The sequence below is a fragment of the Canis lupus genome, chromosome X, assembly GCF_048164855.1.
Source record: "Canis lupus baileyi chromosome X, mCanLup2.hap1, whole genome shotgun sequence".
In the NCBI taxonomy this organism is placed as follows: domain Eukaryota; kingdom Metazoa; phylum Chordata; class Mammalia; order Carnivora; family Canidae; genus Canis; species Canis lupus.
Window position 1 is genome coordinate 38,453,029 of NC_132876.1, and position 15,558 is coordinate 38,468,586.

At 40.7% G+C, this 15,558-nt stretch overlaps 1 protein-coding gene across 3 annotated transcripts in view; it reads left to right on the forward strand.

The window, feature by feature from the left end:
• The window catches only part of LHFPL1 (LHFPL tetraspan subfamily member 1), a 54,369-nt gene that overhangs the window by 18,564 nt on the left and 20,247 nt on the right, over positions 1 to 15,558 (forward strand). For all 3 annotated transcript variants that reach the window (XM_072817754.1, XM_072817752.1, XM_072817755.1), the window contains one exon: positions 706 to 804. In XM_072817754.1, the coding sequence (XP_072673855.1) occupies positions 706 to 804 (99 nt within the window). The remainder of the gene's footprint in view (positions 1 to 705; positions 805 to 15,558) is intronic.

Consider the following 15,558-nt stretch of genomic DNA (forward strand, 5'->3'; position numbering starts at 1 on the left):
CTGAGATCCCACAGCTTCTCTGGAGTGACCAAATAACCTAAACAAAATAGACGTGAAGACAAGGGGGCATGGTGGAAGGTATTGGAAGCCAAATAATGGAGAAATGCTTAGCATAAAGCTGGAATCATTTCTCAGAATAAGAAAGTGTTTCTGGAAGAGGGATTGCAGTGCCCTCCTCACCAGGAGAAGCCTACCCAACATGTATGCCTCCTAAAGATCTCAGTCTGGCAGCTGAGTCCAAGTGATAGAATTCATAACCGACCTTCAACTAGTAGAGACCTATCTGACTAATCTTAGAAAAGGCTGAATTTTAGGAAAGAGTAGCAGTCTCTACCTTGCTCTTCTTTGAAAACCAGACCAAGATAGAAGAGGAGTCTGAATGGGGAGGCCAACCTAGCTTTATAAGTCATTGTCAAAAACCTTTGGGTTGTAAAAAGCACACTGGCCTGTCTCAATTCCTAATATTGCCTTTTCTTTATGAATTTTTCCCTCTCCTATCACCTGCAACTTACCACCTATGGCATGGCAAAAAAAAAAAAAAATCCTGGGGAGTTTGTAGTGTCATAGACATTTAGGGTTATAGGGGAAACATAAACCCTGAAAGGAAGAGGCAGAAGTTGAGCCACGTTAATCCAGAGAGAAATTTTGGGTGACAGAAGACCTGTTATATATTTTTTCTACCTGTGTGTATGCTTTTCTTTCCAGGGCTGCTGATAAGCTCAGGCTGTGCATTATACCCCTTAGGATGGAATAGCCCAGAGATAATGCAAACATGTGGGAACGTCTCCAATCAATTTCGATTAGGTAAGGTGACCTGGGCAGGATGGCAGTGATGGTTCAATGGGAATCTGGTTTTCAAAGTGCTATACCTCTTGGAGGGGACTCTGCTTGCTGGTGGTGCTTGTCTGAGTCTGTCATTTTGTTAGCTTGTGGGAAGTGGTGGCTTGGCCAGATTCATTTGGCCTTGCTAACTCACAAAGGACTTAAACTCCTCTTTTTAAATTATGTCTCTCCACATCTTTTATGCACTTTTACACAGAGTCCTGTGACCAGTTTTGGGAAACCCTACCTACAGGGGGATTTCAAATGCTTAGAGATTGATGATCTGGCATTCTCTGAAAAACTCCTAGTTGCTATTACTATTTCTTTCGGAGGCACTCTTTTCCAACTATAAGGCAACAGTATCTCTTCTCACTCTCCACCAACAAGAGGTTATTTGGTTTCCGCCAAGCATTCCAAACCTAGACTAAATATGGGAAATTGTTACTGGCATTGTTACAGTATTACTGTTATGGTAATGGCAAGAACTGTTAAATATTAGTATGGGTGACAGAAGTAGCTCTGGAATCTTCTGTGGTTGCCAATCCTCTCTGAGAATGGCTTAAGTTCACTAACGTGAATTAGGAATAGATCAGTCTGCAACAGAAAGACTTCAAAATATTTTCCCAACCTACCAAGATGGAAGGGAGTAGAAGGGGAAATGTCTAGGTTTCCTTGAGTATTCTCCATTGTAGGAGAGGATTTTGGAATAGTGAGGCCACCTATTACCTACAGCTTATGCTCCTATACTTCCCTTTCTCTCTGTTACCTCAGAGCGGTTTTTGAGTCTCACTTGGCTCGATTTTGGAGAAAGGAGTTGTTCACTATAAAAATATAACATGAGGGAAGGGCTATTATAGAAGATGTGACAAACGTGGACCTGAGACTGTCCAGTGTTACTGGCTCAGGCCAAAGCTGACTAGCACTTTCTGCCATAGGTGAAAGGAGTAAATGTTTGGGGGCAGGTTCTGAAGAAAAAGGTAGCATGCCACTGGTCCAATCAGCTGGGATGGAGAAAACTGATGATTCAGCACATTTCTCCTACTTGGTTGTTAGACACGATTCTCCTTTTTTATAATAACAGCTTTATTGATATAAAATTCACATACCATAAAATCTGCCCTTTAAAGTGCACAATTAGTAGTTTTCAATACATTCACAAAGTTGTGCAATCATCCTCATTGTGCAATTCCAGAATATTTCTATAGCCCCCAAAAGAAACCCCTTACCCATAAGCAGTCACTCTCCATTCTCCCCTGCATCCGGACCCCAGCAACCACTGTCAATATAGATTTGCCTATTCTAGAAATTTCACGTAAATGGAACCACATAATATGTGGTTTTTATGTCTACTTCTGTTACTTAGCATATTGTTTTTAAAGTTGATCTATTTGCAGCATGGGTCAGTACTCTTGCTTTTCACGGCTAAATAATATTCCATTGTATGGCTATAACACATTTTATTGATCTATTCATCAGTTGATGGATACTTGGGTTTTTCCACCTTCAGGCTATTATGAATAATACTTCTATGAACATTTGTGTACACATTTTTGTATGGACATATATTTTCATTTCTCTTGGGTATATTTCTAGGAGCAGGGCTACTAGGTCAAGTGTGAGTCTATGTTTAAGCCTTTGAGGAACTTTCAGGCTGTTTTCCAAAGTGGCTGCATCATTTTAGATTTCCACCAGCAGTGTGTAAGGGTTCCCATTCCCCAACATCCCCGCCAATACTTATTTTTCATTTGTAAAAATTATACCCATCCCAGTGAGTATGAAGTGGTATTCAAAGTGATTTTATTTTTTAAAAGATTGTATTTATTTATTCATGAGAGACACACAGAGAGAGGCAGAGACATAGGCAGAGGGAGAAGCAGCTCTCTGCGGGGAGCCCGATGCGAGATTTGATCCCAGGACCCCAAGATCATGACCTGAGCCAAAGGCAGATGCTCAACCACTGAGCCACCCAGATGCCCCTCAATGTGATTTCAATTTGCATTTCTCTGATAACCAATGATGTTGAGCTTCTTCTCATTTACTTTTTGAACATATCCTTCCTATATCTTCCTTAGAGAAATATTTATTCAAATTCTTTATCTATTTTTAGCTGGGTTATTTGCCCTTTATTGTTATTGTTGAGTTTTAGGGTTCTTTATGTATTCTGGACACTAAATCCTTTTCAGATAGGTGATTTGCAAGTATTTCTTCCCATTCTGTGGGTCATTTTTTACTTTCTGATGATATGCTTTGAAGTACAAAGTTATTTCATTTTGATGAAATCCAATTTGTCTATTTTCCTTTTGTTTCTTGTGGTGTCATATCTAAAAATATATTGCCAAACCCAAGGTTATGAAGACTATTTTGGCTATTCTGGATATCTTGCATTTCCATGTAAATTTTAGGTTCAACTTGTCCATTTCTGAATGAAAGCCAGCTGGGATTTTGATAGAGTTTGCATTGAATCTGTATATGTTTGGAAAGTATTGCTACTTTCACAATATTAAGTTTTCTAATCCAAGAACACAAGATGGCATTCCACTGAGTTAGACCATCTTTTTTTTTTCAGTTAGATCATCTTTAATTTCTTTCAATGATATTTTATAATTTTTAGTATATAAGTCTCACACTACTTTAATGAAATATATTCCTAAGTATCATTATTTTTAAGATTTATATATTTACTGGGACATCTGGGTGGCTCAATGGTTGAGTGTCTGCCATCAGCTCAGGGTGTGATCCCAGAGTCCTGGGATTGAGTCCCACATCCAGCTCCCTGCATGGAGCCTGCTTCTCCCTCTGCCTATGTCTCTGCCTCTCTCTCTGTGTCTCTCATGAATAAATAAATAAAATCTTTTAAAAAAGATTTATATATTTACTTGAGAGAGAGAAAGAGAGAAAGTAGGGGAGGGGTAGAGGGAGAAAAACTTTAAGCAGACTCCCCACTAAGCATGGAGCCCAATGTAAGGCTCAGTCTCACAACCCATGAGATCATGACCTGAGCCAAAACCAAGAGTCAGATGCTTAACTGACTCAGCCACCCAGGTCCCTGTATAATTTTTAATAATATTATAAATGAAATTGGCTTCTTAATTTTGTATTTGAATTTTTCATTGTTAATATATAGAAATACAAGTGATTTTTCTATATTGACCTTGTATTCCTTAAGCTTCTTTTTAAATGGGGTTAAATTTGCCAACATATAGCATAACACCCAGTGCTCATCCCATCAAGTGTCCCCCTCAGTGCCTATCATCCAGTCACGCCCAACCCCTGCCCACCTCCCTTTCCACCACCCTTATTCGTTTCCCAGAGTTAGGAGTCTCTCATGTTCTGTCTCCCTTTCTGATATTTCCCACTCACTTTTTCTCCTTTCCCCTTTATTCCCTGTCACTATTTTTTATATTCCCCAAATGAATGAGACCATATAATGTTTGTCCTTCTCCGATTGACTTATTTCACTCAGCATAATGCCCTCCAGTTCCATCCACGTCGAAGCAAATGGTGGGCATTTGTCGTTTCTAATGGCTGAGTAATATTCCATTGTATACATAAACTACATCTTCTTTATCCATTCATCTTTCGATGGACACCGAGGCTCCTTCCACAGTTTGGCTATTGTGGACATTGCTGCTAGAAACATCGGGGTGCAGGTGTCCCGGCGTTTCACTGCATCTGTCTCTTTAGGGTAAATCCCCAGCAGTGCAATTGCTGGGTCATAGGGCAGGTATATTTTTAACTCTTTGAGGAACATCCTACATTTTTCCAGGGTGGCTGCACCAGTTCACATTCCCACCAATAGTGCAGGAGGGTTCCCCTTTCTCCACATCCTCTCCAACATTTGTGGTTTCCTGCCTTGTTAATTTTCCCCATTCTCACTGGTGTGAGGTGGTATCTCAAGTGGTTTTGATTTGTATTTCCCTGATGGCAAGTGATGCGGAGCATTTTCTCATGTGCTTGCTGGCCATGTCTATATCTTCCTCTGTGAGATTTCTGTTCATGTCTTTTGCCTATTTCATGATTGGATTGTTTCCTTACTGTTGAGTTTAATAAGTTCTTTATAGATCTTGGATACTAGTCCTTTATCTGACACGCTATTTGCAAATATCTTCTCCCATTCTGTAGGTTGTCTTTTAGTATTGTTGACTGTTCCTTTTGCTGTGCAAAAGCTTCTTATCTTGATGAAGTCCCAATAGTTCATTTTTGCTTTTGTTTCCCATGCCTTCATGGATGTATCTTGCGAGAAGTTACTGTGGCCAAGTTCAAAAAGGGTGTTGTCTGTGATCTCTAGGATTTTGATGGAATCTTGTCTCACATTTAGATCTTTCATCCATTTTGAGTTTATCTTTGTGTATGGTGCAAGAGAGTGGTCTAGTTTCATTCTTCTGCATGTGGATGTCCAATTTTCCCAGCACCATTTATTAAAGAGACTGTCCTTTTTCCAATGGATAGTCTTTCCTCCTTTGTCGAATATTAGTTGACCATAAAGTTGAGGGTCCACTTCTGGAATCTCTATTTTCTTCCATTGATCTATGTGTCTGTTTTTGTACCAGTACCACACTGTCTTGATGACCACAGCTTTGTAGTACAACTTGAAATCTGGCATTGTGATGCCCCCAGCTATGGTTTTCTTTTTTAATATTCCCCTGGCTATGTGGGGTCTTTTCTGATTCCACACAAATCGTAAAATAATTTGTTCCAACTCTCTGAAGAAAGTCCATGGTATTTTGATAGGGATTGCATTAAATGGGTAAATTGCCCTAGGTAGCATTGACATTTTCACAACATAAACTCTTCCAATCCATGAGCATGGAATATTTTTCCATCTCTGTGTCTTACTCAATTTCTTTCAGAAGTTTTCTGTAGTTTTTAGAGTATAGATCCTTTACTTCTTTGCTTAGGTTTATTCCTACGTATTTCATGCTTTTGGGTGCAATTGTCAATGGGATTGACTCCTTAATTTCTCTTTCTTCAGTCTCATTGTTAGTGTATAGAAATGTCAATGATTTTTGAACATTGATTTTGTATCCTGCCACTGCTAAATTGCTGTATGAGTTCTAGCAATCTTGGGGTGGAGTCTTTTGGGTTTTCTATGTAGAGTATCATGTCATTGGCGAAGAGGGAGAGTTTGACTTCTTCTTTGCCAATTTGAATGCCTTTTGTTTCTTTTTGTTGCCTGATTGCTGAGGATCGGACTTCTAGTACTATGTTGAATAGCAGCGGTGAGAGTGGACATCCCTGTCTTGTTCCTGATCTTAGGGGAAAGGCACCCAGCGTTTCCCCATTGAGAATGATATTTTCTGTGGGCTTTTCGTAGATGGCTTTGAAGATGCTGAGGAAGTTCCCTCTATCCCTACACTCAGGAGTTTTGATCAGGAATGGATGCTGTATTTTGTCAAATGCTTTCTCTGCATCTAATGAGAGGATCATATGGTTCTTGTATTTTCTCTTGTTGATATGATCAATGACATTGATTGTTTTACGAGTGTTGAACCAGCCTTGCATCCCTGGGTAAATCCCACTTAGTCATGGTGAATAATCTTCTTAATGTATTGCTGGATCCTATTGGCTAGTATCCTGTTGAGAATTTTTGCATCTGTGTTCATTAGGCATATTGGTCTATAATTTTCCTTTTTGGTGGGGTCTTTGTCTGGTTTTGGAATTAAGGTGATGCTGGCCTCATAGAACGAGTTTGGAAGTATTCCATCTCTTTCTATCTTTCTGAACAGCTTTAGTAGAATAGGTATGGTTTCTTCTTTAGACGTTTGATAGAATTCCCCTGGGAAGCCACCTGGCCCTGGACTTTTGTGTTTTGGGAGTTTTTTGATGACTGCTTCAATTTCTTCCCTGGTTATTGGCCTGTTCAGGTTTTCTATTTCTTCCTGTTCCAGTTTTGGTATTTTGTGGTTTTCCAGAAATGCGTCCATTTCTTCTAGATTGCCTAATTTATTGGCATATAGCTGCTAATAATATGTTTTTAAAATCGTTTGTAATTCCTTGGTGTTGGTGGTGATCTCTTCTTTCTCAATTCATGATTTTATTAATTTGAGTCTTTTCTCTTTTGTTTTTGATAAGGCTGGCTAATGGTTTATCTATCTTATTAATTCTTTCAAAGAACCAACTCCTGGTTTTGTTAATCTGTTCCACAGTTCTTCTGGTCTCTATTTCATTGAGCTGTTTTCGAATCTTTATTAACTCTCTTCTTCTGCTGGGTGTAGAATCTATTTGCTGTTCTATCTACAGCTCCTTTAGGTGCAAGGTTAGCTTTTGTACTTGAGCTCTTTCCAGTTTTTGGATGGATGCTTGTATTGCGATGTATTTCCCCCTCAGGACTGCTTTTGCTGTATCCCAAAGATTTTGAACGGTTGTATCTTCATTCTCATTAGTTTCCATGAATCTTTTTAGTTCTTCTCTTAATTGCTGGTTGATCCTTTCATCTTTTAGCAGGATGGTCCTTAACCTCCACGTGTTTGAAATCCTTCCAAGCTTCTTCTTGTGATTTAGTTCTAATTTCAAAGCATTATGGTCTGAAAATACACAGGGGATGATCCCAATTTTTTGGTATTGGTTAAGACCTGGTTTGTGACCCAGTATGTGGTCTATTTTGGAGAAAGTTCCATGTGCACTTGAGAAGAATGTGTATTCAGTTGCGTTTGGATGTAAAGTTCTGTAAATGTCTGTGAAATCCATCTGGTCCAGTGTATCATTTAAAGCTCTTGTTTCTTTGGACGTGTTGTGCTTAGAAGACCTGTTGATTGTAGAAAGTGCTACATTCAAGTCACCAAGTATAAGTGTATTGTTATCTAAGTATGCCTTAACTTTGGTTATTAATTGATTGATATACTTGGCAGCTCCCACATTAGGGGCATAAATATTGATGATTGTTAGGTCCTTTTGTTGGATAGATCCTTTAAGCATGATATAGTGTCCCTTTTCATCTCTTCCTAAAGCCTTCAGGATAAACTTTAGTTTATCTGATATAAGGATGGCTACCCTGCTTTCTTTTGAGGACCATTTGTATGGTACATGGTTCTCCAACCTTTTATTTTCAGGCTGTAGGTGTCCTTCTGTCTAAAATGAGTCTCTTGTAGACAGCGATAGCTGGGTCTTGCTTTTTTATGCAGTCTGACACCCTGCGCCTTTGATGGGGTCATTCAGCCCATTCACGTTCAGAGTTACTATTGAAAGATATGAGTTTAGTGTCATCATGATACCTCTTCAGTCCCTGTTTTTTGTGGATTGTTCCCTTGGACTTCCTCTTTCTATTACAGAGTCCCCTTTAATATTTCTTGGAGAACTGGTTTGGTGGTCACATATTGTTTCAGTTTCTGCCTATCTTGGAAGCTCTTTATCTCTCCTTCTATTCTGAATGAAAGCCTTGCTGGAAAAAGTATTCTTGGTTGCATGTTTTTCTCATTTAGGACCCTGAATATATCCTGCCAGCCCTTTCTGGCCTGCCAGGTCTCTGTGGAGAGGTCTGCTGTTACCCTAATACTTCTCCCCATAAAAGTTAGGTATTTCTTGTGTCTTGATGCTTTAAGGATCTTCTCTTTATCTTTGGAATTTGCAAATTTCACTATTAAATGTGAGGTGTTGAGCGGTTTTTATTGATTTTAGGGGGGGAACCTCTCTATTTCCTGGATATGAATGCCTGTTTCCCTCCCCAAATTAGGGATGTTCTCAGCTATGATTTATTCAAATACATATTCTGGACCTCTGTCCCTTTCGGCACCCTTGGAAACACCAATTAAATGTAGATTTTTCTTTCTGAGGCTATCATTTATTTCTCTTAACCTATCCTCATGATCTTTTAATTGCTTTTCTCTTTTTTCCTCAGTTTCCCTCCTTGCTATCAACTTGTCTTCTACGTCACTCACTCATTCTTCTACCTCTTAACTCTCGTCGTTAGGACTTCTAGTTTGGATTGCATCTCATTCAATTGATTTTTAATTTCTGCCTGACTGCATCTAAATTCTGCAGTCATGAAGTCTCTTGAGTCCTTTATGCTTTTTTCTAGAGCCACCAGTAGCTGTATAATAGTGCTTCTGAATTGGCTTTCTGACATTGAATTGTAATCCAACTTCTGTAACTCTGTGGGAGAGAGGGCTGTTTCTGATTCTTTCTTTTGAGGTGAGGTTTTCCTTCTAGTCATTTTGCTCAGTGCAGAGTGTCCAAAAACAAGTTGTACTGGGAAAAGGAGAAAAAGAGAGAAGAGAAAAAAGAAAAGAAAAAAAAAAGAAGAAAAAAAAACGGGGGAAGCAAACAGAAAACAAAAAGCAAGGGGGAGTATCCTCTGATTCTATATACTGTAAATCCCTCGACTTCCCCTGGAACTTTCCAGTGCTGCAGGGTCAATAACTTGCTTTTCCCCTGTCCGTCTAGCTGGTCTTCTGGGGGTGGGGCCTGCTGTGGTGATTCTCAGGTGTGAGCACCTAGGGGAGCTGCTCAGCCCCCTGCCTGGTGCCCGGCTCAGTGGGAGTTGTTTATCCTGTTTATCCTGTTAGGCCACTGTGAGGCTCAGTGGGGGTTGTTTATCCTGTGAGGCCCCAGGAGGAACAACAACAGTGGTGGCTCTCCAGCCCTGGCGTCAGCTCCCGCAGTAACTACCACAGCTCCCAGTCCACAGGGGCCTGGATGCTCTGGGGGCGGGAGCGCCGATCTGCACAGTTCAGGAGCTGCCCAGCGGCAGGAGCGTCCTCGCTGTCCTGTACCCTCCCGGCCTCTGCCTGTCCCGGGGGAGGCCGGATCCTGGGCTGTGTCCCGTCGCCCTGTGCTCCGGGGCCTGCGCTGTTGGATTCGCGCTCCCGCCGCGCAGCCCCCTCCACACGGAGCCTCTTCCTCTGCCCGAGCCCCTCCGAGCTGCTCCCGGGGCCGCAGCCCCCTCTGCGGAGCCGCCGCCCGAGCCCCTCCGAACTGCTCCCGTCCCCGCAGCCCCCTCCGCGGAGCCGCCGCCCGAGCCCCTCCGAGCTGCTCCGGGTCCCGCCGGGTCCCGCCGTGCGCGCTGCAGCCCTTGGGGAGCTCGGCGCACTCTCCTGGGCGCGCAGTTGCTCTGTTACTGTCCCAGGGAGCCCGAGGGCATCCCCGCCCCTCCTGGATCCTGTTCCAGCACCCTGCGAGCCCCTTTCCACCCGGGAAGGTTGGTGCAGCTCCTGCTTCTCCGGGACGGGGCTCTCCTGTCCTGGGGACACTCGCCCCGGCCTCAGCCCGGCTCCTCGCGGGGCTCCTCCCCCTTGGAGGCCTTTGTTTCTTTATTTCTTTTTCCCCGTCTTCCTACCTTGATAGAAGCGCGAACTCTTCTCACTGTTGCATTCCAGCTCTTCTCTCTTTAAATCTCAGGCTGAATTCGTAGATTTTCAGGATGATTTGAAGGTTATCTAGGTAATTTGGTGGGGACAGGTGACTTGGGGACCCTACTCTTCCGCCATCTTGCCCCGCCTCCTGTATTCCTCAAGGTTACTGAACTCCTTCAATTCTAATGATGTTTTGGGGGCAGATTTCTTAAGATTTCTATATACAAGGTCATGTCATCTGAGAATAGCGATAGTTTTACTTCTCCCATTCCAATCTAGATGTCTTTCATTTCTTTTCATTATCTCATTGCCCTGGCTAGAACATCCACAACAATGTTGAATAGAACGGGTGAGAGCAAACATCCTTATCTTATCCCTGATCTTAGGAGTAAAGCATCCAGTTTTTTACCATTAAGTGTTGATGTTAACTATGTTTTTTTAGTATGTGGCTTTTACTAGTTTGAGAAAGTCCCCTTTTATCTATTCCTAGTGTGTTATGTGCATTCATCATGGAAGTATTTTGTCAAATACTTTTTCTTCACCTACTGAGATGATCACATGCATTTTATTGATTGCTCTTCATATGTTAAACCAATCTTGCATTTCAGGGATAAATCACAGTTGGTCATTGTGTATAATCCATTTTATATGTTGCTGTTTGGGTTGTTGGCACTTTATTGAGGATTTTTGCATCTGTATTCATTAGGAATATTAGTCTATAGATTTCTTTCCTGTGATGTGTTTGTTGGATTTGGGTATGAAGGTAACATTGGCCTCATAAAATGAGTTGCTACTTTGATTAATGTAAAATGCCGAAGTAAAAAATTGCAGACATGATTTGTATGTAGTCATTTGGCAGTTTTCTGCACTAATCACCACCCCCAAGGGGCTAGTTCACAAATGGGCAATTTTGTGTGTGGCTGCCTTTGTTTCCAGTTGATAGCCATCAGTCACGTTTACCACAGGATAGTTATTTTTCTCTTTCTTTTTACTCAATTTTTTAAATTGTTTCTCTCTCCATTGCATTATCCTCTTTTATTTACCCTTGTCTCCACCATATGCCTTCCCAAGGGCTCTAGCTCCCCTCTACTCAGTGCACTGAATACTGTTGTTCTGTGAATCTTTAGGGTTGAAAGGATTGCTGAATCCTGCTTGAGTTAAGCCCTCCAGTTTCCTTTTTTTGAATCACTCTTTCAAAGTCTTCCCACTGCCTAAGTGTCTCTCACCCATGAGCCACATTTCCTGACCATATTCTTTAATTACAGGCCTCTGTATTAGCCCTTTCCTGGTTAATGCTGAAAAGAAGAAACAACCTGTGCTATCCTTGACCCTTTTCTGGTCAGCTGCCCAAACATACATGATAGTGCCAACTGTATTAGCAGCTGTTCCCTCATAATATAGAGGGTCCAGGAGCAGCAGCAAAACATGAAGTAGAATTAAAAACTATATTTGGTGATATGTTGTGAATACCAAGCTATTAATACCAAAGTTTGGAAATACCAATGTGAAAAATATAGCCTTTCTCCTTAGATCTTTCTTTGACACTCTAGAGATTCTGGTAGTGTTGAAAGCACCCTCGGAACACCTTGGATATTTTGTGGATGGATGAATGAAATAGAAGAAAAGTATCCAGTATGCATACTTTTGTTTCTTTTTCCTTGAGAGGCAGTATTGTAGACTGAAAGATCATAGGCTCTGGAGCCAAAGATCTTAGTGGCTATCTAGGCATTGCCACCTATATAGTGGTTATGGGGGTAAAGTCGTTTAATGTCTGTGTCTCACCTTCCTTCTCTGTGAAATGGAGAGTAATAATAATACCTGTTCCCAAAAATCTTCTCCAAAAACAATTTTCACATTTTATCCAGTGGTAGGTTTTTCTACTCTCTTGCTTGTGCATTTTGATGAACAAAATTTAATGATTATAATAATAAAACATAAATCTTTCCCATTAAAAAATACCTGTCCCAGTGTTGTTACAATGAAATAATAAAATATATATTAAAGAACCTAGCACGGCATTTGACTTAAAGTAGATGGTGGCCTTAAAAGATAGTAGAGCAGAATGTGCTAGAGAATAGACTATCAATTGGTGGTATTATTATTTTTTTTAATTTTTATTTATTTATGATAGTCACACAGAGAGGGAGACAGAGGCAGAGACACAGGCAGAGGGAGAAGCAGGCTCCATGCACCGGGAGCCCGACGTGGGACTTGATCCCGGGTCTCCAGGATCGCGCCCTGGGCCAAAGGCAGGCGCTAAACCGCTGCGCCACCCAGGGATCCCCGGTGGTATTATTTTTATTCTGCTGTAGGCTCTATACTCTACTATGCACTCTGTATTTTGGAAAGGAAGTTTTAGAGTTAAGAAAGACATGAACCCTACCCAAGGAACAAAACTTCTTACTCTGACTTGCTTGAGAGAGATGAAAGGAATGTGTAGAACAATGGAAGCAGACATTGTTAGCCTGCCAAGGTGATTCTGAGAGTAGGTAAAACAGAATTCTACTCTGAGACTCTGAATGGCCTCCTTTGTTTTCCAGTAGAAGGGGTCACATTCCTGTCTTTAGCTCCTCTTTCCCTGACTTGCCATTTAAGTTATCCTGAAACATCCACAGTTAGGATTTTTAGTCCTAACCTGAATTATCCAAGATATAACTCGTATTAAGACAGCAATTTTGGTTGTCTGTATTGGACTAAAGATAGCCACAAATTCTTTGATGCTCTTCCGATAGCCTGGATCTATCTCTACTGCTTATCCCCTAAATCTGGGCTGGCCTATAACTGCTTTAATCAATAGAGTATGGCATAAGTGACAAAAAGCTCATTCTAGGCCTAGCCTTTAAAGCACTTGTAGTTTCCATATTGGTTCTTGGACATCTGAGCCATCATATGAAAAATTTGACTACTCTACTGGAGGGACGAAATGGAAAGCCCTGGAGATGCTTGGAAATAAAGAGAGGCCCAGCTAGATCCAAACTTCCAGCCATTCCTTCCAAGGCACCAGACATATAAGTAAAGCAGTCCTGGACCCTCCATTTAAGCCATCTGAATACCACTGAATGACTTTGGTTAAAGCCAATTGCAGTGGGAAATATTGCTCAGCTGGGCCCTGATCAAATTGTGACCAATAGATTCTTGAGATATAATAAAATGGATGTTGTTTTAAGCTACTATGTTCTATACAACAATGATTGTACAACAAACGAACCAGAAAAATGCCAAGTTATATACATATAAATTTAAGATTGTTTTTAATCGAAAGTAATTTATGTATGTGATAAAACAGTACATAAATGTATAAAATGTAAAGTCGAAGTCTTTTTCCTTTTTTTTTTTTTTTTAAAGATTTATTTATTCATGAGAGACAGAGAGAGAGAGGGAGGCAGAGGGAGAAGCAGGCTCCATGCAGGGAGCCCAACGTGGGACTCGATCCGGGGAACTCCAGGATCACACCCTGGGCCAAAGGCAGGTGCTAAACCACTGAGCCACCCAGGGATTCCCCCGAAGTCTTTTTCCTAATGCCGACTCCATTCCCAAAAGGAGCCATTAAATTTTTTTTCATCTCTCCAGAATTTTTAATAAATATAACAATATGAGTGTATTTTTATTTTGTCCTACCAAGAACATATTATGTATCTATTTAGCTATGTAGCTAACTATACCATTCTGCACCTTGCATTTTTCACTTACCAGTATCTCTTGGAGAGCCATCAATGTTTATAGATCTTCTCTCTACATTTTAGGCATGTCATATTTTCCCATTGTAAGGATAGCGTAAACTCTATGAAGGTAGAGATTTTTTTCTGTGAGATCAAGTAACTTGCCTAAGGTTACTCAGCTGATAAATCAGCAGATCTGGGATTTGAATTCCAGAAGTCTGGTTCCAATAGGAGTTCCTGAAATGATGGAAATGTTCTGTGTCTTATGTTCCACTGTGTTCGCCTTTAGCCAGATATTATTGTTGAACAACTGAAATGTTAGTCTGGTGGGACTAAATGTTGAATTTAATTTAATAGATGTTTAATTTTATTAATTTAATTTATTTAATTTTACTAATTTAAATAATAGCTCCAATGTGACCAGTGGCTGCCATATTGGAGAGCAGGGCTTGAGAGTCTGTACTCCTAACTGCTATGCTCCTCTACAGAGAACAAAGAGTCTACTAAAGAGGCTTAGAAGGAAGATCCAGGGGGACATATAAAGAAAAATAAGTGCAGGGTCGCAACAGACAAGAGAAAGAGAGTACGTCTAAGAAGAGGGTGTAGTCACTTGTGTTTAACACTGATTCAAGTTGCTGAGGATAGAGAAGTAACCATTGGAGTCAGCCAGACAAAAGTAACCTAGAGGGGCAGTTTGGCAGTTATAGATACTGGAGTAATTGTAAGATGAGGAAAATGAAAGCAGCATATGTAAACAATTCTTTCAAAAAGTTTTGCTATGAGGGAGAGCAGAGAAACTGAGCTGCTGGAGGAGAATGAACATTCTAGCCTTTTCAAAATCCTCTTAGATCCACAAAACTTCTAGGAAATTCTTTCATACTGATGGGCCCATCACCCAAAAAAAGCCCCACTGAGGATCAAAGCTAAATACTTCAATAGGACATAGCTGATTTCAAGCTAGCTTATAAAACTACTGTATTATCAATAGTAGTTAATTCTAAGGTAAGGTCTGTACCTTCTATCAATGGATCACATTTGCAACATGTTCTCATGAATATTATCTAACAGATTTTCAAAAGTGCATGGACAGCAGATAGTAATGTACCCATTTTATGATGAGGAAACCCTGAGGTAGGAATTGGTAAAGTGATTTGTGTAAGGTCATATAGCAAGTGAAAGGCAAAACTGTGAATGGAGCTTATCTCATAATTCACTGTCTTGTTTGTGACTACAATGATTTTTCCCCTTCTCCATTGATTGAGGGTATGTGTTGAGTCATCTATGAATTTCTCCTTAAGATGTGCTTTAGCTCTATTGTTTTCAGAAACACATATCTGAAACATTGTGGAAAGTACCTAGTATTGCATCTTGTCTCCTTCACTTCTGCCTTCAGCCTAAGCCCCCTGTTGATCTTTTAGTATAATCAGGGTACACAAATATAGAAGGCAGCAGCTAAACCTGATGGGATTCTGGAAGAGGTCATAAGTGGAATGGACATGTGTGGGGAGTTTTTAAAGTGCCTCTAGATTTGTCTTGCATTAATAAAGACACCTAAATTGTCTCGCTAACCTTGATCGTAGGGGAAAGATATACAAAGGTTTTTGTTTCATATGCTTCAAGATCATATACACTCTACCTAGGGTCACTCTCTGGTCTTTTAGCATATCTACTCCTTACAATACGACTTATCTTTGTCTCTCTTCTTGAAAGAAAGGGATTGGGTGGGGCAGGAAATGGAAAATATAAGATCAGAGGGGGGTTGGAGAAGACAGGGCTCTCCAGACAAAAAC